This window comes from Physeter macrocephalus, chromosome 5 (assembly GCF_002837175.3).
Source record: "Physeter macrocephalus isolate SW-GA chromosome 5, ASM283717v5, whole genome shotgun sequence".
In the NCBI taxonomy this organism is placed as follows: Eukaryota; Metazoa; Chordata; class Mammalia; order Artiodactyla; family Physeteridae; genus Physeter; species Physeter macrocephalus.
This window is the reverse complement of record NC_041218.1, coordinates 14,013,104-14,038,343: the sequence shown is the minus strand read 5'-3', so window position 1 is coordinate 14,038,343 and position 25,240 is coordinate 14,013,104. Positions and strand designations below refer to the sequence as shown.

Here is a 25,240-nt window from a genome sequence, read left to right as displayed (position 1 = left end):
ATTAATTTTTTTAACGTTTAAATTTGTGTATTAGGACTTCCCTGGTAGCGCAGTGGTTAAGAACCCACCTGCCAATTCAGGGGACACGGGTTCGAGCCCTGGTCTGGGAAGATCCCACATGACACGGAGCAACTAAGCCCGTGCGCCACAACTACTGAGCCGGTGCTCTAGAGGCCGCAAGCCACAACTGTTGAGCCTATGTGCCACAACTACTGAAGCCCACACACCTAGAGCCCGTGCTCCACAACAAGAGAAGCCACCGCAATGAGAAGCTGGCGCACCACAACGAAGAGTAGCCCCCCTCTCACCACAACTAGAGAAAGACCGCGCGCAGCAACAAAGCCCCAACACAGCCAAAAAATAAATCAATAAATCAATTTATTTTTTTAAAAGGATGTGTTACGGGCTTCCCTGGTGGTGCAGTGGTTGAGAGCCCGCCTGCCGATGCAGGGGACACGGGTTCGTGCCCCGTTCCGGGAAAATCCCACGTGCCGCGGAGTGGCTGGGCCCGTGGGCCATGGCCTCTGAGCCTGCGCGTCCGGAGCCTGTGCTCCGCAATGGGAGGGGCCGCGACAGTGAGAGGCCCGCGTACCGAAAAAAATAAATAAATAAATAAAAATTTAAAAAAAATAAAAGGATGTGTTATATTTTTAAAAATAAAATAATAAATTTGTATTTTATTCTACTTAATACATAGGGACTTCTGAAAAGACTTTATTTTTCACTGTTAGATGTTGTCTACCTGTTCATTTCTAAGATTCCTTCTGTCTCAGTGAGGTTATAAAAATGTTGAAAGAGCTGAAGAACCTAGACCTAACACGGTGTGTTATTTGTATTTTATTCTACTTAATACATATGTATTAAGTAGAATAAAATACAAATAACACACCGTGTTAGGTCTAGGTTCTTCAGCTCTTTCAACATTTTTATAACCTCACTGAGACAGAAGGAATCTTAGAAATGAACAGGTAGACAACATCTAACAGTGAAAAATAAAGTCTTTTCAGAAGTCCCAGCTCTGCCACTTCCAGCTGGGTGATCTCCAGCAAGTCCCAGCCCAGGCTCAGCACTCTCATCTGGAAAGCGCTGTGCTCCTCAAAGGACTGAGTGCAGTGACAGAGGTGACAGTTTGGGCCTGCAAGGGTGTACCTACTAGTACTACCTGCCTCAATGTGTTTTTAAAAACTATGACCCCGACAACGGGAGGAGGGACACGACTCAGCCAAGGTAATAGCTTTCCAAGGCAACGTCCTCAGTGGATCACTTAATTCCCCAACTTTCTTCACTTGGAAATCAAATGATTTGAACTAGATAATCTCTATGTTCTCCCCAGTGAGAAAATGCCCCAAGCCTCTAAAACCTAAAACCTACCAAGAGCGTCCTAGAGGGTCTGAGTAACACGGGCTGACCAAAGACATGATTTCAGAAGAAAATGGCTGAAAACGACTGTGACTTTAAGTTATCATAGTTTTATTGGTACTTCGTGGTTTATTGTTACATTTCACAGGAAGAGTCACTGTGTGTCAGGCAATGCATCATTGATTTCACTTACTAGTGTTATTTGCTTAAAAACAAACTGTCTTACTTTCAAAAGTAAACTGTAATGGCTTTCTTGAATTTGTTGTCTCTGTGACTGAGCCAGAGAAATAATCAAGAGGTCAGCCTACCCAGTCACTGCCACCTACCACCAAGTGTCATCCAATGTATAAAAGTTCAGATAAGGATTATCTCAAAATGATACATGTCAAAGTGATTATCTTTGAAGTGACAGGATTTCAGGTGGTTTTGCCTTTATCTCTCTGTGTTCATTTATATTATCTGGTTTGGCTACAATAAGCAAGTAACCTTTGTATAATTTTCCAAAATCATGATTGGAAAGAAGTTATGTTAAAACTCTTAAGAAAAATAAATAACACACAAGCAGACAGCATCTCCTACTCCAAAAGAAAACTAAAGTATCCCGGGGGAATGAGTACCTCCAAAAATCAATTCTGTTAAACCAGTGACACTAGAGTTGGAAAGAACTGGAAATCACTAGCACACTGAACATAATCAGAGCATTCTCATTAAGCGGTGCTGATTCTAGCCACAAGGCATTTTACAGGTGAACTTTCACAACAATACAGAGATCATTAGCCAGCAAGCACCTTTACTCCTACTACAAGACTGGGAAGCTGGAAAACCGAGAGGAGCTGGTCAAAGCATGCACTGATCACCGCGGCGGGTGGACAATGCCTGCTGTGCACACTGGTCCCTACGTAAAAGAGTAAACAAACAAAAAACAGAGCCATCGATGAAATAAATGTGCATCTCACCACACATAAATATTTATCCAGGACAAATGACAGAAATCCAAATGAACAGTATTCCCAAAGGCAGAGTGTCATAAACAATGATAAACAAAAAAAGGCAGAGTGCCACAAACAATGATAAACAACAAAGGCAGAGTGCCACAAACAACAGTAAACAACAAAGCCAAGTCTTTGGGTAGCTCAACTTATTTTCCATCCTGTAAATTAAGTATGGTTCTTCTTGAGTGGCAGTAGGTGCCCATCCTCAAACCATGGCCCCCGCCACACACACACACACACACACACACACACACACACACACACACACACACACTCACATACAACGGATAAGTACTTAAAGTTTTATGGGAAAAATGGCCAACTTAACTAAGCCCCAAAGCTTGGCATTCTTCATCTGCATCTTCCTTTTTTTTTTAAAGGGAATTTTTTTTTTTAATTTTTTTTTTTATTTTCGGCTGCATTGGGTCTTCGTTGCTGCATGCAGGTTTTCTTTTGTTGTGGCGAGCGGGGACTACTCTTTGATGCAGTGCGCAGGCTTCTCGCTGCGGTGGCTTCTCTTGGTGTGGAGCATGGGCTCTAGAGTGCGCATGCTTCAGTAGTTGTGACTCGCAGGCTCAACAGTTGTGGCGCACAGGCTTAGTTGCTCCGCGGCATGTGGGATCTTCCTGGACCAGGGCTCGAACCCGTGTCCCCCGCACTGGCAGGCGGATTCTTAACCACTGCGCCACCAGGGAAGCCCCATCTGCATCTTCTTGAAGCCTTTGCTCTGTGACCTTAGGGCAAGTCCTATGGATAACTTCTGGCCTCAGTTTCCTTATCTTTAAGAAGGTTAAACTAGATCACTGAGTCTCAAAAAAAGGGAAAGCAAAACCCACAGGAAGATACATGATGAGATGGCACGTGAGATTTCTGTTATTATGGTGTGTTATTTATGTTCTCTAAAGGGAAGATTTAAAATAAAAATAAAATTTGAGATGTACGGCCTTAGCCACACTCAAAATCTGACCATGGACAGGAGACTGCTGTGAATGAGTCCCACAGGCTAGACCATCTCTAGGGTCCACATTATTTCCAAGGTACTTTGACATGAAACCTCCTCTCCCGGCTGCGCTAAACTTTCTAAAATAGAGGGAAGACGTGGGTGGTGTCGAAGGGATCAAGTGCATTGACTCTGACAAGTCTTGAACAATCCCATATTAAAACTACTTAAGTAGAGAAATGAAAGGAGGAAGTGGCATACCCAGCTTTCCCAAACCAGTTGCCCATAACAGCAACGACGCAGGGCCAACCAGTGGACTGCAGCAGGCCATTCACGATCCACAGGCTGCAGTACAGCCCCTTGTTGTAGAAATGCAGCCATTCTGTGAGAGTGCCAAAGACGAACACCTTAGAGAAGAAGAAAGAAAAAGACACACGTAACATCCACGTGGACACTCCGACTAAAGACCCTATGTGAAAGATACAGTCAATGTCTGGGGCCTGAGAGACGTGTGGCCGACTCTTCAGATGCTCCCGCCCAGAGCAGCGCTGAGCGAGACCACCGCCAACCACCCCCACCAGAGAGGCAGAGATGGCAAAGGGCGTAAAACGCAGCGAGGACCATCCTTCCAACTTGCATCTTCAACTCTCAAAGGTTAAGTCCCCATTGTTGGACCTCTTTTTACATCTATTTCCCTTTCCTCTTGTTTATGGAAGGCAGCTCTGGGGACTACCTGACTTCACGTTTAAATATCGTTAGAACAGTCCAGGTACGTCAGGACCAGAAGGCGCCAGCTATTATTAACACCGTGCCTAATAAGTGCATCGGCGTAACTTGTGATTGGCTCAATCATTTGGTGGCATTCATCAAAGGACTGCTTTTTTCCAGGCATTCTGCTCGGGGTGGGCACTTTATTTGTAGTCAGTCTCCTTCGGGAATATTTGGCATGGGTTTCAAAATGGTATGTCTAATACTGTATGATTCCAGTTATATGACATTCTGGAATGAGCAAAACTATAGTGACAAAAAAATAGTCAGTGCCTGCCAGAGGCTGGGGGCAGAAAGAAGGGTGGCAGTTACACAACTATACTCATTTGTCAAAATTCAGGAGTATACACTAAAAAGGGTGAGTTTAGTGCGTTTATGTACATACTTCAATTTTTCAAAAAATGTAAAAAAAAAAAAAACAAACAAGAAAGTATGTATACAGGTTTAAAAACAGTATGTATATATGTGTGGGTGAGCAGCTTGTGAATAAATAAAGTGCTTCAATCTCTGAAATAGAAAAAGAAGTTTTTCCCCATATGCAAATGGCAGACATTGAAAAACAATAATAGAGTCTAACTGAACTCCATGCTTTCACTCAATCAACAAAAATTTATCACCAGATGCTTGTAAGCAAATAAAGATGAATCAAATATGGCTCTTGCCCTCTAGAGCACTTAATATGCCAGGCACTGTTCCAAATGCCCCACACACAGTAACACACAGAACCCTCACTGCAACCCCAGGTGGAGGTACTCAAAAGGAGAGGCTGAAGCACACAGAAACTGTAGCCGGAAACTCCCGGGGAAGGACTGAAACCCAGGCGGTGCAGGTCTGGGGAAGTCTGTGGTCTTCATCAACCCACTGCAGGCTCCTAGGGAAAGCAAGACTGACACAGAAATAAGCAGGCTGAGCAGCAGACAAGAGAAGTGCCTTCAAAGAAATCCAGGCACGGGAGCTCAGGACAGGGAAGGATGACTTCCGGGAGTGGGGCTGGTAAAGTAAGGCATAATGAAACAAGAGTCACTTGGCCAATAACTTGAAGGAGACGCTGAGTTATACTATCAAGAGCTGAACAGAGAGCATTCAAGGCAGGAAGAACAGCAGGAACAACAGCGGTGAGGTAGAAGGGAGCAGGATATGTCAGGGCCACAAAAGGTATTGATAGTTTGATCTGGGAGAGCAGAGCGGTGAAGCACAGGACAGACATGACTGCAGAGGCGGGCTGGGGCCAGGTTCTCGGGAGCACTGGATGCCAGGCGAGTTATGCTTTGATTTTGCTGGTGACCGAGAATCAAGCAAGGGGCATGACTGAAGTCATACTTTAAGGACATACCTAAGTGAAAAGGCACAGAAGGGATTAGAACACTGAAGATTAATTTTTCTATTCTATTCTATATACAGAAGTGGGGGATTGCTTGGATTGTAAAATACCTGGCTGAGATAACAGTAATAGTAATAAGAATAACACCTTTCAACTTACCACTAATGCAGAGGAGCACATGCCAAAAGACAGAACCCATCGCAAATTAAGCCGATCCCCAACGATACCACTGACGAAAAGGCCCTAAAAATAAAGCATTTTATTTTATAGCTCTGGATAACAACACAGCCTGGAAAAAGTAAAATGCATTCCAAAGCAAACGAGGCAAACAAAACACAAAAATTAAATCTCATTCTCATGCCTAGCCTAGTCGTCTAAATCAGTTTCACTAACATTTCAAGAAATGACAATTGTTTCTGCACACTATACTGTAAACACTTCATGCACCAAGACAGTACAATTCAGTGCAAATTTCCATTCTATTTGATCCCCTAACTGCCTAAGAGACTGAAAAGAAAAGAAAAAACAAAGAATAATTCTAATTAAACAAGCACACAAATATGTTTCCTCTTCTAGAATAGATGAACTCCTAAACACAAGTTACCTGCTTTCCCAAAGGGATTCCTCTTAGCCATTTGCATTCTGAATTAAGATGTTACGTGTCCTGCAGAACAGAAGCTTCGGGGGCACATGCACTGCCTGTTTAATCTGACCCTTGGGTTTCATGACATCACGAGGCAAGGAGAGCACGGAGGCAGAGACAATAATTAGTTGAAGAGAGGCACAAATGTTCTGCTTTCTGCTCTCCTCCCACTGAGTGGCAGGAATTAAAATGCCAAGATCATGGCAGCAAGGCAGACCAAAGAGCTAAGGGTGACACACTTTAGGTTTCTTCCACAAATATGTAAAATGAATAAATGTCTTGACTAAATACCTAAATTCAGATACAAGTGTTTCTCATAAATTGACTATATTATAAATATAATATAGCTGTATAAATATATCTATATTAGAGAAAATTTAGATGATAAACGGCATAATAAATGTTTCTCCCTCATTATTATCAAGCTTTCACTACCTCAAAAGAGGCACCCGCAAACATTAGAGAAGAGTCTATGTTCTATAGCTCCAATTCACATGGTCTTATACTATATATAGTAAGGGGGGGGGGACAGTGGTGAAGAAAATCTCTCAATTATGTTTCAGATTAGGCAACCAATTTATTCTGTATTGCTCCAAAGGTCCACACAATACCTGGCAGTTACAGAAGGAAATGCAGCTCAATATAAAGAGCTATGATCACTGGTTTTTCATGGCATTTATCTTTTATCTCCTAAACCTATTTAATCCTATAGACAACTATTATCATCATAATTCTATATCATCATAACTTTATATCATCATAACTCTGTAGGTAAGGAAACTAAATATCAAAAAAAGGGTAAATTCCATTTTGATACCAAGCGTATCATAGCTAGTTGGTGGTGGTGAGCTAGTGGTTCCAGGAGACGACACAGACTCTTCTAAGGCTGAAGGAGAAGCATCACTGGGAGTGCTCCAGCCAAAGCCAAGTGATCCTATATTGGGATTTTGTACAGAAAAGGCTGGCCTGATCATCAGAAAATCTACAAACATTAAATGCTGGAGAGGGTGTGGAGAAAAGGGAACCCTCTTGCACTGTTGGTGGGAATGTAAATTCCCACAGCCACTATGGAGAACAGTATGGAGGTTCCTTAAAAAAATAAAAATAGAAGTACCATATGACCCAGCAATCCCACTACTGGGCATATACCCAGAGAAAACCATAATTCAAAAAGACACATGCACCTCAATGTTCATTACAGCTCTATTTACAAGAGCCAGGTCGTGGACGCAACCGAAATGTCCACTGACAGACAAATGGATAAAGAAGATGTGGTACATATATACAATGGAATATTACTCAGCCATAAAAAGGAACGAAATTGGGTCGTTTGTAGAGACATGGATAGACCTAGAGACTGTCATACAGAGTGAAGTAAGTCAGAAAGAGAAAAATAAACATTGTATATTAACGCATATATGTGGAATCTAGAAAAATGGTATGGATGAACTGGTCTGCAAGGCAGAAACAGAGACACAGATGTAGAGAACAAATGTATGGACACCAAGGGGGGAAAGCAGGGGGAGGGGGGTGGGATGAACTGGGAGATTGGGATTGACATGTATACACTAATATGTATAAAATAGATAACTAGTAAGAACCTGCTGTATAGCACAGGGAACTCCACTTCACTGTACAGTAGAAACTAACACAACATTGTAAAACAACTATACCCCAATTAAAAAAAAAAGGCTGGCCTGAGAGGCTAGGCTAAATGATCCAAGATCTGCTCCAACTGTGTCTGTAAATTTCCTCTTCAAAGAAAAGATATTCTAGTAACCACCCAAATAAACATTTGGAGATTACTTTGGGACTTTCACCCAGTATTTCACATCACCTGCACATTTATACCTAAAAGGCTTTTTTATAACTGGACACATTTTAAAGATAAACAGTAAGATGCTGGGGAGAAAAGGTCAGACTGCTCCCCCGGGGGCACAGCTCCAGCTATCGCAACCACTGCTCTAATTCGGCAGCCACCACAGACATTCCCTAAGGCCAGACAGAGACGCTGGCTGCCCGATTCCAGGACACTTCCTCAGCCAGAGCTGGCCCCAGCCACCCCGGCTCTGCTCCCAGGATGATGCCACCCTCTCGTGTTCTCCTGCTCCCTCTCAGCCTCCCTGGCCCATCCCTCATTTTCCCCACCTCGAAATACTGGAAGCCTCCCAGCCCCGGCTCAGTCTTCCTACCTCCTCCCCGTCCTTATCAACTCTCCTGACGATTTTCATCCAGTCTCATAATTTAAAAAATCATCTACGGGACTTCCCTGGTGGTCCGGTGGTTAAGACTCCACACTCCCAATGCAGGCGGCCCGGGTTCAATCCCTGGTCAGGGAACTAGATCCCACATGCATGCTGCAACTAAGAGTTCTCATGCCACAACTAAGGAGCCCGCGAGCCGCAACTTAGGAGCCCTCCTGCTGCAACTAAGAAGCCCACGTGCTGCAAGTAAGGAGCCAGCGAACCACAACTAAGACCCAGCACAACCAAATAAATAAATAAATAAATAAATTTTTTAAAAAATAATAAAAATAAAAAATCATCTGTATGCGAAGGGCTCTGAAATCTCCACCTACACTCAGGCCTCTGCTCTTCAAGAGGTCCTCCTCGGCCGTCCTACATACACGACAACCCCCCCCCTCCCCACCCCCCACCCCTGGCCTGGCTCTTTGCCACAGCACTTACCACCTTCGAATACACTCAGTCATTTACTTATTTATAGCATTTTGTTACCGTTTGTCTCCCTTAGCTCCCACTCAAGAAGAGAAGCTTAAAAAAGAATATAAGCTTTATGAAGGAAGGGATTTCTCCTGTGATGCTCACTGATGAATTCCCCATCGACTAGAAAAGTACCTGGCACATGCTCGGCACATGCTAGGTGCTCAAAAAATATGTGTCAAATGGAGGAATAGAGGGATGGATGGGAAGGACACAAAATATAAACTCTCCTCAGTCAGCAAATTCAAACTCCCTTGCCAACTTCATAGGGTTTGCAGTAATTTTACATTTTTCCTCAACGTAAAAGCCTAGAGTTCTGAAACTTACCACAGCATAGGAGAAGAGGAAGATGGTGTCAAGTGTTCCGAGGAAAAGAGTAGCTTCCTCTGTACTGGGAAACAAATGGTTGCTGCTCCAGATCTGCAGTCACACAAGAACCAGTCAGTCCCGCTGGTCCAAAGCACCTTCACACACAACTACCACCCACCCCCGCATCACTGGGTGGTGATACTGAAAAGAGCAAACCAGCACTCTGTACATAAGGAAACACATATGCAAAAAAGGTCCACAAGGCCAAAATCATTTGCATAACACTAAAATGTTATTTGCTTTTTCCCTTTAAGTTTTCCATTGATGGTGCAAAAGCAGTGATGGGTAAAACTCCTGTGCCTTAGCACGGATCAAGGCGGTTACACAACTGTACTATTAATCAATGTATTCTTTAATGTCATGCAGTTTAAAAAAAACAAAGGCAATTTCACTTAAGAATGTCCTTGGCACATGCTAGACGCTCAATAAATATTTGTCGAGCAGTAAAAATTATTGATTTTATTAAATCTGGCCCCTGAGTACATTTTTTTTAATATTTCATGTGATGAAGCAGAAAATATGCATACAGCACTTATGCACACCAAAGTATGATGGCTATCTTGAGAAAACTGTCTGAGCTGCAAGCTGGAATGTCATTTTTACTTGAAAGAGTGACTGACAAACAAACTCTAGTTATTCAGATTTGGGTATTTGGCAGATATTTCCTCAGCAAAGAAAGAAATGAGCCTGTCACTTCAAGATCCATTCAAAGTACAAGACAGACAAATGGATCTTAATGCAAGTGTATAAAAAAGTTAATGAATACAGTCTCAGATTCCACATTGTAACTAACCTTTAAGAAACTGCCTCCTGTCAAATTCTCATGTAGTATCAGAGACAAATATCCACAATTAACGAAAAAGGCTATTAAAATACTTCTCCCCCTCCTACTATGCATCTGTGAAAGCCAAATTCTCTTCATATACTTTAAAGGATCAAGCTGCAAGAGACTGAATTCAGAAGCAGACATGAAAACCCACTGTCTTCTATTGAGCCAGACATGAAGAGATTTGCAAAAATGTAAATCAATGCCACTCTCCTTATTAAGTGATTTTTTTTCCATTTTGAAAAAGTCATTTTTCACTAAATGTTATTTATGTTAACGTGTTATGGGTTATTTAGTTCGTTTATAAATAATTTAAAACCAATGTATTTTTCTTCAATGTCTTGGTTTTAATTTCTAAAACAGTAAGTCTCTATAAATACAAACCCATATCTCTTTGGGGTCTCCAGACCAAAAAGTTGTTACACTAAATGATTTCTGAGATGGGTTATTACAGAAAATTTGACTTTGGAATATCAAAGAGAAAAATCGCAATCGGCAACTTAAAATACACTCTACCTTTTAACAGAAAGTAAAATCCCCAAATTGTAAGAGAATATATAAAGTGTGATCCTAAGCATTGTGACTCACTTCCATGAGGCTTAACGTCAACAGTCTTGTTACCTTCCCTCACACACTGCTTTCATGAGCGATAAGAAAGCAGCTCACACAGCTGAGACCCATCAGTATTTCAGTGTGCCAACCTGGGGCCCGAAATATCTCCAATTAGAGTTATTTTGCCACCTTCCTCTCTGACCACAATCTTTGATCCCTGATGCCATCCAGCTCAACAGGACCCAGAATTAAGCCCTGTGGGGCACACACCAGTGTGAGGAGCTCACATTCAAGCAGTTGCTCCAAGTTTCAGGGTTTATTTCTTTACTCTTACGAGAAGCCACCAAAATCTCCCTGCAGGTGTGGCTGACACAAAAACTGACAGGTTTCAAACAGCTTTTTTCTGTTTAAAATTCAGCTGAAATACACTCCTGACTGCCTACTTAACAAGTGTAAACAAACCCCAAAACCAAAAAAAAAAAAGCAGTACTAACAAAAAGATTCAGAAAATAGGATAAAAGAGAAAAGGCTAGTGAAGAAAGTTAACATCGATAATACAGCTATACGAACAGGAGAGAAGATGACTGTCTTGAGGAAAACTGTGTGAGTCGCAAGCTGAAATGTCATTTTTACTTGTAAGAGTGACTAGTTATTCAGATTTGGGTATTTGGCAGATATTTCCTCAAAAGAGAATGAAATGAACCTGAAGGTCATCAACAAAGTGACTGTAAGGTGCTCAAACCTCACCCGTTGGCCTGCACATATGCACAATTGCCATGTGAAAGGACCGGCCTGTACGTGTGGAGGCCTTTCTTGTGTTGTCAGGGGAGGGCCTGCATTAAGCTACGACGACCGCTACACGTTGGGGCACTTCCTGGAAACACAAAAGGTTGCAGTCTGGGCTTCCTAAGTGAGAATGTTTATCACAGAACTATAGCTATGCATGGGGGTGGGGAAACACACGAAAGCTCTTCCTGAAGCCGCGCTCGGAGGATAAGCTGAAGCTGACTTGTGTTCAGGGGTCAGGTATCAGTTGCTGTGAGAATCTGAGTAAGAGCAGCTGTGGCCGAGGTTGAGCTGGCATGTCGAGGGCACCCTGAATCCTGCTTTCCTCTCCTGGAGAGAAGTTTAGACTCTCTTACACTATTCCCTACACCCTGGAAGGACTGTGCTGTCTGGAGAGTTATGAATTTTTAACTTAATGGAACAAATTTTTGTTCACAATTTTCAATCAAGTTGTCCTCAAATCTTAGATTCAACCATTTCCTCTTCATTATCTATAAAGAGAGATTTTATATCATGATCTCTTACTTTGTCCAATGTTTGCCCATGTCAGTGGGATCCATTATAAAATCTCAAGGTATACAGACTGTGTGCTTAATTTTTTTGTAAAGCACCTAAGATAGCTATGCACAAACACGAAAGCTATAATAAGCACTTTTTCAGGATGCTGTTTAGGGCACTTAAGAAATGTTTAAAAACATACATAAACAAAATGTTTTTTAGAGTTGACTCATTTTACGTATACTTCCAGTTCTAAGAACCTTTCCACTTTGGACAAGAAAGTAAGTCTCCAAAGGAAGCTAGAGTTAAGACAGTTACAGACCCAGAAGCACAGGAGGAGTGAAAGGTACATACTGCCCTAGCCACTATGCTCCCAGCAGCAGGCTTCAGGAAAGAAAAAACCTGGATTTTAAAGTCTACAGAAGGGGGCTTCCCTGGTGGTGCAGTGGTTAAGAGTCCACCTGCCCATGCAGGAAACACGGGTTCGTGCCTCGGTCCGGGAAGATCCCACATGCCACGGAGCGGCTAGGCCCGTGAGCCATGGCCACTGAGCCTGCGCGTCCGGAGCCTGTGCTCCGCAACGGGAGAGGCCACAACAGTGAGAGGCCCACGTACTGAAAAAAAATAAATAAATAAATAAAAATAAAGTCTACAGAAGGGAGTGGAAGGTTGGCACTGCTCTCTATGAGGGCAGGTATGGAAATACAAAGACCTCCAAGATAAGTCAGAACCCGACTTCTACATAACCAATCCATCCAAGCTACTGAATACATAGTTCTGAAAGATCAGAATGGTGAAATCTACTTTAATGAGCAGCAATTAGAATAAGTAAGTAAATATCTTAGCAGGAAAGTTAATGCAAGTTCAACACAAGCTAATAATGTGACACGGTCACTGGCAGGAAAGAGTTACCATAGCAGACCTGACATGTACCCTTAAAAAGGCCTACTTGCAAGGCTGGCACCTGGAAACTTGGATCTTGGGAGGGTTCCCATCATTCCCTGCTAAGAGTGGCTCCCTGTACCTAAACTGTCTGTTCAAACAATATGGTTTGTGCTAAACACCTGCTTTCCTTATGGAAATGTGGAATTTTTGTACATGCCAGGCAGAGGGTGTCTACATGACCAGCCCCAGTAAAAACCCTGCCACCAAGTCTCTAATGGGCTTCCCTAGTAGACAACATCTCACCGGAGCTGTCATGACTTGCTGCTGGAAAAATTAAGCACATCCATATTACTGCACTGGAAAGGGACTCTTGGAAGGTTCTGCCTGCTTTCCTCTAGACCTTACCCTATGTGCTTTTCCCTTTGCTGACTTTGCTCGGTGTGCTTCACTGTAATAAACCATAGTTTTGAGTCATATGCTGAGTCCTATGAGTCCCCCTAGTGAATCATCAAACCTGGGGGTGGCGCTGCGGATCTCCAACCCAGTCACCTAAAAAACAAAGGCTGTATAACCAGAAATTCAGTGCCTAAATCAAATCCTATTATTCTATATATTGGTCAGCCTGTACCTGAAAGAGCATATTTAGTGCTCTGTGTCACTAAACTACAGCTGAAGGAGCAGGGATGTTTTGCCTCAACGTGAGAAATTTAGGGAGACGGATCTTCCTCAAATATTTAACAGGCTGCCCTGCAGCACGCATCAACTTAGTATGCACGGCTCAGGATAAAACCTAAGATCAGAATTAAACAGAACACTCTTACCTCACTGTAAGAAAGAACTTCCGAATAATGAGAGTTACATAAAAATGTAATCATCCACCTAGAAAACAGGGAGTTTCTTCTCCCTGAAGTATTAAAGCAGAAGCTAGGTGGTCATCTGTTAATAATGACAAAGAAGGATTCTATACCATTTGAGAGGTTAGGGCATATGACCTCTCTAAGGCCACTTCACCTTGAGGGTTTGTGACAAGTCAGTTAATGATCATTCAGACGTACATACCGTGCACACAACATTGGTCAAGCCTCCGTCAAAAAATGTAGCTGTCTAGTCTTAACAGCCTGCCTTTTAAAAGTGCCTGATAACTTCAATTCCAGAAAAATTGTTCAAGAGCATTTCCACTACAGTGTCAGCTCCATGAGGACAGGCTCTTTTCTTTTTTTAATCCTCTAGGCTTTTACTGATTGATTGATTGAGTGTATCCTCAGTGCAAGACAGACTGAATAAGCAATTGACTGAATAACTTATTTACACTTCAGGGTATAGTCATATAACCTTCGAATCTCTGTCAATTTTGAATTGGTCCAAATAGGGGAAATAATTTTTAAGAAATAAAAATGCGGGGCTTCCCTAGTGGTGCAGTAGTTTAAGAATCCCCCTGCCAATGCAGGGGACACGAGTTCGAGCCCTGGTCCGGGAAGATCCCACATGCCACGGAGCAACTAAGCCTGTGCGCCACAACTACTGAGCCTGCGCTCTAGAGCCCGTGAGCCACAACTACTGAGCCCGCGGGCCACAACTACTGAAGCCTATGCACCTAGAGACCATGCTCCGCAACAAGAGAAGCCACTGCAATGAGAAGCCTGCGCACCACAACGAAGAGTAGCCCCCGCTCACCGCAACTAGAGAAAGCCCGTGCGCAGCAACGAAGACCCAATGCAGCCAAAAATAAATAAATAAATATTTTAAAAAGTGCAAAGCATATTAACATATACCTATAATTCCACATAAGTAGAACTCAAACAATATAGTAAAGTTTGACAGGTATGGATTTTTGTATTGAGATATGGCATCATAAAGAATAGCATCTCCAGGACTTCCCTGGTGACGCGGTGGTTAAGAATCCACCCGCCAATGCAGGGAACACGCATTCGAGTCCTGGTCCGGGAAGATCCCACACGCTGTGGAGCAACTAAGCCCGTGCACCACAACTACTGAGCCTGCACTCTAGAGCCCATAAGCCACAACTACTGAAGCCGCCGAGCCTAGAGCCCGTGCTCCGCAACAAGAGAAGCCACCGCAATGAGAAAGAAGCCTGTGCACCGCAACGAAGAGTAGCCCCCACTTCCCGCAACTAGAGAAAGCCTGCAGGCAGCAATGAAGACCCAACGCAGCCAAAAATAAATAAATTTATTTAAAAAAAAGAATAGCATCTCCATTCCAAATAGTCATCAAAGAATTTACTTGGTCCAAAATAAATATAAGAGGAAATTCCCTGGAGGTCCAGTGGTTAGGACTCGGCACTTTCACTGCCGGGGCCTGGGTTCGATCCCTGGTCGGGGAACTAAGATCCCGCAAGCCACACAGCACAGCCAAAAAACAAAAACAAAACAAACAAACAAAAATGAATATAAAAACTGGATACAGACTCCCTCACTTCAAGTCACTTAAACGAGATAAAAACAAGTGAAATGATTATAAAGTACATAAGTACCTTGACATTAAACTATGTAATATGCAATGCACACAGTTCAGGAGGGGAAAAAAAAGCAGCAGAAGCTGGGAAAAATACTTGACAGAAAAAGTGGCATTTTATCTTGACACAAAGGAAGAAGCAAAATTTAGATGGGTGTAAGGAAGGTGAAAGATCATACAAAAGAACACAGGCAAAATCTCAAAGGCAGAAATAAGCATGGTACTTGTGAAACTCAATGAAAAAAACAGCCTAGCCAGAATTGTGTGATTTCAAAACAGTGAGAAATAAGTTGGTTGAAATGGATAAAACAGACCTGAATCAGGGCAAGCTAAGAAATCAGGCAGAATAGTTTGGCTTTTATGTCATAGGAAATAGTAAGCCATCCTCCTAAGGATGAATGAAACAAAACAGAACTTAGAAGATTTTATGGGTGGGCGTGGTTCCCTTCTTAAATCCACCCCAGAAGTTCGTTCTACTTACCTCTACAGGCAGTTCAATTGACTTGTTAAAAGCACTTGGGGTCCACTGCTTCGAGATACTGACTTTGACATTGCTAAATGTTTTTCTTGATGCGTGGAGCAACGAGTAACTACAAAAGAGAGAAGAAAGACAGCTGAATGAAAGAAAAACGGATTCAATAAAATCACAGATATATTCCCATTTGTTTTATACAATTTGGAATTCTTCTCTTTTAAAAAAGAGAAATTCAGAAAGAGAGAGAGAGAGAGAGAGAGAGAGAGAGAGAGGGAAAGAGGGAGAGAAGGAACTGCTTTATAAGAACTATCCACTGAAACAGTCTCTGCTAAGCAAAGAAACAATTAAGTTGTCTTCCTCATTATGAGCCCCCATGTTCACTCATAACATGTCTCTGGACCTAGAAGATGGAGATGTGATGGACTGCAACCCCTTTAAATCATGGTTGCAGTTCTGTAAAGGATTTTAAGTCTTTACCAACCACTGGCCACTCATGGCACTAGCCATTCAGTGGCTTTTTCCTTGGGGCCTGTCTTTTCCTCATACTGATGCCTCCCTCAACCCCTCACAAATGGATTTCCCCTAAAGCAAGCGTCCAAAATTACCTATCAACCCATGTAATTAGAAAACCATTTTCCTAGTTTCTGCCTTAAAAGAAAAAAAAACAACCATCATCATCATTTGCGGTGCCTTCAATAAAGATTAATAATAAATAAAATCTATTCAGAAGAAATAATCGAAATAGCTGAGTCACAGGGTTATGAAAAACGTGCCCTACACACCAAAGAGCCTGGCTGAAGTCATCTACAAACCATTAAAGAGAGCCACTGAGGGCCACTGAGTCAGACATGGACGATTCTTCAGTCACACTGACTGGTCAGGCTCTCACACGAGTGACCGAAGTTCCTCAAAGAGGTCTCCTACCATCTTTACTGCTCAAGGAGGCATAGAGCATTCCCTGAATACGCACATCCTTTGCTCGCAAGCTCCTGGTTTTAACAATTAAAGGACTTTATGTTAGAGCAAGGCTTTTCAATCATAGCAGTACTGACATTTTGGGCCCCCCAAATTCTCTATTGTGGGGGGCTGTCCCGTGCACTGCAGGATGTGTAACAGCATCCCTGGTCTCAAACCACTAGATCCAAGTAGCACCCCTTCCCCCAGTGTGACAACTAAAAATGTCTCCAGACATTGCCAAATATGGGCAAGACAGCCCTCGAGAACCACTGTATTAGAGCGATCATAAAGTACTGCAGAAGGACTAGCTGGTCTAGCTCATGACTAGCCCAGGCCAATCACTGCATTAGGCACTTGCCATGCAATAAACAGCTCCTTCAAAAGGAAAACAAAGACGAGAACAACAAGAGAAGAGTTTCAGAGGTCCACTTACCTGAAGAAGGTGAGCAGGAACACTGCCACATGATGATGGCTGAACTGGGAGAGCAAAGTTCCTCTTTGAAAAATATTTGGCCAGGCCATATTCCTCCTGACCTTCCTTCTCACCTTGACCTTAAAGTCTGGATAGTGAATGGTTTACATCATTACTTCTTTCTGGAAAAACAAAACACGTTATTAACATTACTCATAATAGGCATATTATCCAAAAACAGAATTATTTAGACTTACAACCAGTCACTGTATAATCAGGCCGAGAAAAATAAAAATTACATGGATTAGTTGACACCAGAAAACTAGATTGATAATTATGTTTTATAGCTATTAACCAGTCCTTTAAAAAGAAATCCTTGGGGCTTCCCTGGCAGCGCAGTGGTTAAGAATGCACCTGCCTATGCAGGGGACACGGGTTCGAGCCCTGGTCCAGGAAGATCTCACATGGTGCAGAGCAACTAAGCCCGTGCGCCACAACTACTGAGCCAGCGCTCCAGAGCCCACGAGCCACACTACTGAGCCTGCGAGCCACAACTACTGAGCCCGTGGGCCACAACTACTGAAGCCCGCGCACCTAGAGCCGGTGCTCCACAACAAGAGAAGCCACCGCAATGAGAAGGCCGTGCACCACAACAAAGAGCAGTCCCCACTCAAAGAGTAGCCCCTGCTTGCCACAACTAGAGAAAGCCTGCACGCAGCAACAAAGACCCAACACAGCCAATAAATAAATAAATAAATTTATTATTTTTTTTAAAAAAATCCTTGACGAAAGATTACCTCCTAACAGAACGAACTCTCACAAACTGATAAGAAAATCACAAATTCTGACTGGAAAATGAGCAACGGAAATGAACAGACAACTCAGAAGAAATGAAATGGCTATTAAACTTATCAAATAAGAGTTCCAATCTCATTAGAACATAAGAAATGCTAATTACGGTAACAAAAAAAGTTTGCATAGTTAAAAAAGACCGTGCTCAATGCAGCTTAAGGTCTAATGATCCTGAACTCTCATACACTGCTGATGGAAGCGAAAATTAACACAATTTTATAGGAAGACGATCTGGCCATGTGCACTGAGAGCCTTTGACACAAAAATTCAATTTCCAGGCATTTATTCCTAAAGAAACACAAGATGCATTCAGCTCTATACACAAAGGTAGTTTTCACAAAAAGTCGGAAGAGCTCTCTTATATGAAGAAATGAACTTTGTGCCAGTCATAAAGGAACAGGGGAGAGACAGCGCCACACCTCTGCCATCTCTTTCCACTACTTCCTCTCCCCTCTCCTCTGTCCTCTCGGAAAGCCACATCCACGCTCTGACACCAAGACTAATTAAGCATAAAGTAAGCATCTACACTTAATGTCTCCAGCTATGAGTGTGCAGAAACAACCTAAACATGCAATAAGAGGGGAATAATTAAACAAATTATGGTATATCCAAATGGCTGAATATTTTATCATTTGACATGATGATTAAGACTTTATAATAATGAGTAAATGGCAAGTGAAACGTGTAGGATATGACTTATAATCAACTGAACTCTAGATTTACGTAATATTTACACGTAAACAGGGAATATATAGTTCTCTCTGGGCAGTGGAATTATGGGTAATTTTACTTTTCTATATATTTTCCTAAAACTTCTACAATAAACATGTATATTACTTTTATAATCAGGAGGGAAAACATCCACAGCATTGTAAAAGTCCTATAGTTTATCTGCATGTTAGGAAAAAATAAAATTAAATTAACAGGGGCTTCGCTGGTGGTGCAGTGGTTAAGAATCCACCTGCCAGGGCAGTGGACACGGGTTCGAGCCCTGGTCCGGGAAGATCCCACATGCTGCGGAGCAACTAAGCCCGTGTGCCACAACTACTGAGCGCATGCTCTAGAGCCCGCGTGCCACAACTACTGAGCCCGTGTGCCACCACTACTGAAGCCTGGACGCCTAGAGCCCGTGCTCTGTGTGCCACAACTACTGAGCGCATGCTCTAGAGCCCGCGTGCCACAACTACTGAGCCCGTGTGCCACCACTACTGAACCCTGGACGCCTAGAGCCCGTGCTCTGCAACAAGAGAAGCCACCGCAATGAGAAGCCCACGCACCACAACGAAGAGTAGCTCCCGCTCGTGGCAACTAGAGAAAGGCCACGTGCAGCAACGAAGACCCGATGCAACCAAAAAAAAATAAATTAAAAACAAAAAAAAAAAGCTTTAAAAAAAATTAAATTAACAAAATACCTTGTATGATAAACATACTACAATAATAGTCAAGGTAGGAGACAAACTCAAAAGCTTCCAGCACTAAAATTAATGAATCACAGGACTTTGCCCAAGGCTGTGTTCCCTGTAACTGCTATTTATACTCCTGTTCTCTATTACAATTTATACTACTGATTGGTAGATAAACCAAAACCTTAAATGCTGAGAGACCCAGCTGAAAGGCCATTCTTGAAACTTTTGGATAAAAGATACAAAGTTGAGATGGTTAAAGTTATATAAACATTATAGCTGATTCACTTACTGGCTGTGAGCCCTTGGACACATCAATCTCTCTGAAGCACAGACTGTCATGTGTAAAATGGCCTATCTCTTCTGAGACCAAAATAAACAATGCATATAAGGTATTAAGATAATTATTTTAGCCGCTGATCTGCCCAGGGTTAATCCCACATCAGGAGAAAATAGTTAATTTCATATAATCATTCTCCTTGAAAAATGTTAAAACAAAATTATGAGCCAAGTAAGACAACAAATTTCCACTCACAAAATGTAAATAAACTTTCTGTCTGTAATTCCAGGAAGTTACAAACCCTAGAGCTACTAGTGTTACTGCTAAATTTACCTCTATCCCCCAAATTAAACATGACACCCAAGTGAAACAACTCAAAGTTTTAACCATTCTTTATAAATCATAGCTCTTTGACCTGAACACACTCACAACTCAAAACACTGTACTGAAAAAAAAACAAAACAAAACACTGTACTGAATACTTCAGAAAAGGTTGTGGGCTATGAAATTCTATAATTAATTAGGTAAGAGAATAATTCCAAAAATGTATGCTCCAACAGATTGGAATTACTTGCTTCGGCAATAATGGCTGTGGATTTCAGGCCTGTACAGTTACGTTAATGGTGTTAAATGACTACCAAGCTGTTTGAGACCATCTGGATTTAGTTTCTAAATAAACCACCTTTTCCTTAGCCACAGTGACAGGGAAGAAAATGCTTAATAAGTTCAATGGGAAAAGAGTTTAAACATTCATCTGATGTTGGCAGAATGCCATTTTAAATGAATACTATTATAACATCTGGTCCTATATAATTATAATCATTAATAACAATACCTTGCATTTATATGTCCTACATCACAGAAGTGATTTCTGATCATCTGTGAGCTCTGGAGCCCTGCAGAAGCAGAGCTTTTGCCAAGTCCGACTCTATTAAGCACATCCTACTTTTAGACCATTTTCTTTCCGGCTCTGAATATAGACTGAACAGATGTCTAACATTTTTCAAGTGTATGTAAATGCTGTTACAATTAATAAAGCCAAAATTCATTTTAAGTGTTTCTGAATAGAAGCTTGTCATTTAGTATTTTCTTAATCCATGGATACTAAATATACAACTGTGATGTGAGAACAAGAATGCCCTTAAAAGAAAAAAAACATAAAAAGTAAGATCCCTGCCATCCAAAAGAATGCAGAACCACTGAGCCCTATTCTACTTTTCAAGGCTAGTTCATGATCATTAACTCATCTGATTTGTAAGAAGCTTTCTGAGATCCTATAGGATCACCCACACAACATACTTTCCAGGATGGAACACTCCATATTGTGTGATCGAGGCTAAATAAAAAGATGGCTTCACATGTGACACGCCCAAGCAGAGGGCAATCTCCCCCTTATAAACACTGCCTTGGAATATAAAACATTCCCCAAATTTCACTTTCCATACATATTTAGAATCCATTCCAACTCAAACATAGTAAGATTTAAAGTTGTCTTGTAGGGACTTCCCTGTTGGCGCAGTGGTTAAGAATCCGCCTGCCAATGCAGGGGACACGGGTTCAATCCCTGGTCCAGGAAGATCCCACATGCTGTAAAGCAACTAAGCCCGTGTGCCACAACTACGGAGCCTGCGCTCTGGAGCCCGCGAGCCACAACTACTGAAGCTCGTGCACCTAGAGCCGTGCTCCACAACAAGAGAAGCCACCGCAATGAGAAGCCCGCGCACCGCAACAAAGAGTAGCCCCCGCTCGCCGCAACTAGAGAAAGCCCGCGTGCAGCAACGAAGACCCAACGCAGCCAAAAATAAATAAATAATTCAATTTTTTTAAAATAATAAATAAATAAAGTTGTCTCGTATTAGGAACACTTTGGGGGAAACAGACTGCAGGGTGGAAAGGGCGAGACTGGAAGAAAAGGAGATCACCTGCCACCTCCCTCTCATCGGCCCCATCCTCACCCCACCCCCACTGGAAGGAAACGCTCTCCGGAAATGGAAAGAAGCAGTTAATCTACTTCTCCATACCATGACCCTGTTCTGCGAGTTCTTGCCTTTCCTACCCTGGCGGACTCCTGCCTGCCCCCAGATAACACTGCTTCCTCTGGGGTCTCTCAGGCAGAAGCAATCTTCCTTCTCACAACCACTCCTCCTCCTTGCGAGACCCCAGCTTCTCCGAAGCTCCCGGGCCTCGCTGTCCACTGCCCCTCACAGCCGTCGTCTTCTGGTCACCTGCTGTCCTCCCTCCGCTCTGCCTCATGTCAACACCCAGAAGGGTAGCCTAGCAGACCCTTGTTCTCTTCCCACCAATCTTTTCCTCTATCCCACGAGCAAAACCCACTCCGTGGTCAAAACCCGGCCCGTGTCATCTACTAAGCAGTAAGCGCATCACCTCCCAAACTGCATGTCAATCATCTTGCTTTGTTTCCTTCCAGAAAACTGCTTACTTCATACTCCCCACTCCAAAGTCATTTTACCTCAGCAAGCTCCCAATTAGGTCACCACCTCCCCATTTTTTCCCTTCATCCATGACCCTCCTCCCGTCCTCATTCCCTTCTTTCCCAACTTAGAATCTGGACTATCTCCCTTACGGGCCTTTTTTCCTCGCTTGCCTCTGGCCTCCTCCCCTGGGCCCAAGTGGTTGAGTTTTGCCAGAGAAAAATCAAAGAGGCGGACTGGTTTCACTTTTCCGATTCAAAACCACAAACCTCAGAGGGCATGCAACTCTGCCCAGCAAGTCCACACTTCTCTAAGGACCTGCTTTCTCAACATCTAAGATAACCACTTACACTTCTCTCTCTAAACTTCCAAGCTCTCTGTCCCCTTCATCTGGTACCACGGCTTTCTGCCAGTGATTCCCAGAATACCAGCTCTAACTCGGACCCTCCAGGGCTCGCAGCAGCACCGCCAACCAACCACTTGAGAGCCCTCCCTGGAACTAAAACACAATTTCACAATTCTTCACTTCCTCCCTGCACACCCATCCGTCCCCAGCACTGCCCTCAGAAGATGGTACCACCAAGGCAACTAACACTTAGCCCTCATTTCTCCTTTCCTCTCAGCTTCCACATCCAACCCATTACTAAATCCAGGCCTTTTCACCCCCAAATTCAGCCCAAATCCATCCTCTTCTCTCCATCCCCACAGCCACTACCAAGGTCAACCACCCACGTCTTCTACCGAGCCCAGTGCAACAGCCCCCTGCAGGGTTTCACTATTTTACATCTGGCACACACACCAGCCCCCTGCTGCCCATCACTCTTCACACATCAGCCAGAAATATATCTTAAAACATAAACCAGGGCTTCCCTGGTGGCGCAGTGGTTGAGAGTCCGCCTGCCGATGCAGGGGACACGGGTTTGTGCCCCGGTCCGGGAAGATCCCACGTGCCGCGGAGCGGCTGGGCCCGTGAGCCATGGCCACTGAGCCTGCGTGTCCGGAGCCTGTGCTCCGCAACGGGAGAGGCCACGGCAGTGAGAGGCCCGCGTACCGCAAAAAAAAAAACAAAAACAACAGAAAAAAAACACATAAATCAGCTGTCATTCTTCTGCTTAAAATGCCTTCTTCACGGTTTCCCAAGACTCATATAGAACCACAAAACAAGAGTTTTGCCATGGCCTCCAAAACCTGTATGCAGTAGATGCTATACACACACGGTAGAAAGTTCAAAGGGTATATACACGGTGACACCTCCCTCCCTGTTCACACGTCACCCGGGGCTCCTACCATTGCTTCTGCATTCTTGCAGAATCTGCACCTGTGCGTGCATTCCAGGCGTAGCCCCACACTCACACACACACAAATGGGAGCGTACAACACACACTGTCCTGCACCATTTTTTTCTTCACTTATCAGAGGTTGGAGGTCCACCCCATCTGCACCTACAGAGCTGCCGCAGTCCAGTCTCCTGCGGGACATCTGGGTGGTTCCCAATCCTTTGCCGGTGTACACAGTGTGCAGCTGTGTACACAGTGTGGAGCTAGCCGTCTCCTTCTCCTCTGTTCCCCTCCTTCTCCTCTGTTCCCGCCTTGTTCTCCCAATCCTTTGCCGGTGTACACAGTGTGCAGCTGTGTACACAGTGTGGAGCTAGCCGTCTCCTTCTCCTCTGTTCCCGCCTTGTTCCACCCCCACCAACATCACTCCTCCACGCAGCTACCGTCTCCCTAGCACCCAATCCCTTTCTTGCCTCTGAACACACCAAGCCCTTCTTTGCTTTGGGACTTCGAATTTGCTGTTCTGTTGTCTGACACGCTTTTCTCCTGGTTCTTTGCAAATGGCTTGCTCCTGCCTTTCCTTGGCTCAGCCTCAAGTGTCATCCCCTAGATTGGCTGCCTGGATCGTCCTATCTAAAATGGTCTCCCTCCGTTACTACCTCTCCCATCTCCATCTGTTTTTTCCCTTCACAGCATTTCTCCCAATCTAATTATCTGCTTAAATTGTTCACATGTTTATTCTTCATCTGTTAAGTTCCACATCTGTCTTAACACCACAGCTATAACCCCAGGGCCTAGCAGAGCATTTAGAATGATCAGTAAAGATTTTCTGAATGAATGAATGCTTTGACTGATGGCCAACAATGAATGCTTTCAAAGTGCCAGGCCCTGTGCTAGGCACTTACCATGCACCATTGCATTTAGTTCTCACCACATCTTACAGATAAAAAAATGGATTTTAAAAAGTAGTATCTCTTAGAAGGTGAGAGGAGCATTCAAACCCAGACCTGACCCTAGACCCTACGTTATATTGTGTAAGAGGGAAGGTTAAAAGGTTAAAATATCCCAAGTTGGGTAAAACACAGTAATTACAAATATCACACATTAAACACAGAAGTATAGATCCAGGATGGAAAAAAAGCACCTTATTAGTAACCGTGGTTCTCGCACACGCTTAAATAAGAAGGGCAATTACTTCACTCCCTAGACTTCAGTTTTTATGTTTGCAAAGTAAAATGATTATGTATCCTCAGTATAAAGAGGTAGGGGGAAAAGTACTAAATGGATAGTTGAGTTCACCTGTTGTGACAGTTGGGCATGCTGTAATTTACACAAGTATCTTTTTTATCCCACATGACCTCATTTGAAGTCGTTTCCCTGTATCATGTAAATCCTTTTATTCGAAACTCAAGTCTTCCTGTAATTTGTCTCTCTTCTTAAACTGTTCCTTACCACAGATGTAAAATACCTAGCACTTTTCTGTAAAATTCTCTCAGGGTTCCCCAAACCACGTTCTTCCTACCTATTTTGAACATATTCCAAAGACAACAGTTTTCAAGATAAAAATCTTTCACTCTCCTAGACAAAGGACTTATACTCAAGTTAATGGTCATTGCTGTGACATTTCCTTATCACTGGTGAACAAGACAAATAAGAACCTGAGACAATGACTATTACACTGAATCCTGACAGCTAGTGAGCAACAAGACAGTGCACCGACTTTGAGCTTATGAAAGTATCGTTTCAGGGTTATTTTCTGATGCAGAGACCAGATATCAAAGATTAATAGAAGATTGTCATCTGAAGCCACACCGTGGCCCACACAAAGGCATGAAGGTTCCAGCTGGAATTCAAGACCCTCCACTTAACTTCTTTGAGTCTCAATTTCCTCACTGAAAGATAAATGAGACAATTTATAGAGACTTCTCAGTACAGCACCTGGGGCTTCCCTCGTGATACAGTGGTTAAGAATCCGCCTGCCAATGCAGGGGACACGGGTTCGAGCCCTAATCCGGGAAGGTCCC

The 25,240-nt window shown here is 43.1% G+C and overlaps 1 protein-coding gene across 6 annotated transcripts in view; it reads right to left on the bottom strand.

Annotated features, from left to right (window-relative positions):
- SLC37A3 (solute carrier family 37 member 3) overlaps window positions 1–25,240 on the bottom strand; it is a 44,350-nt gene that overhangs the window by 17,846 nt on the left and 1,264 nt on the right. For all 6 annotated transcript variants that reach the window (XM_028489671.1, XM_028489672.1, XM_055084796.1 and 3 more), the window contains 5 exons: window positions 16,997–17,157; window positions 15,613–15,721; window positions 9,071–9,163; window positions 5,540–5,623; window positions 3,553–3,698 (listed from right to left, as the gene is read on the bottom strand). In XM_028489671.1, the coding sequence (XP_028345472.1) occupies window positions 3,553–3,698; window positions 5,540–5,623; window positions 9,071–9,163; window positions 15,613–15,721; window positions 16,997–17,085 (521 nt within the window). In that variant the 5' untranslated portion in view covers window positions 17,086–17,157. The remainder of the gene's footprint in view (window positions 1–3,552; window positions 3,699–5,539; window positions 5,624–9,070; window positions 9,164–15,612; window positions 15,722–16,996; window positions 17,158–25,240) is intronic.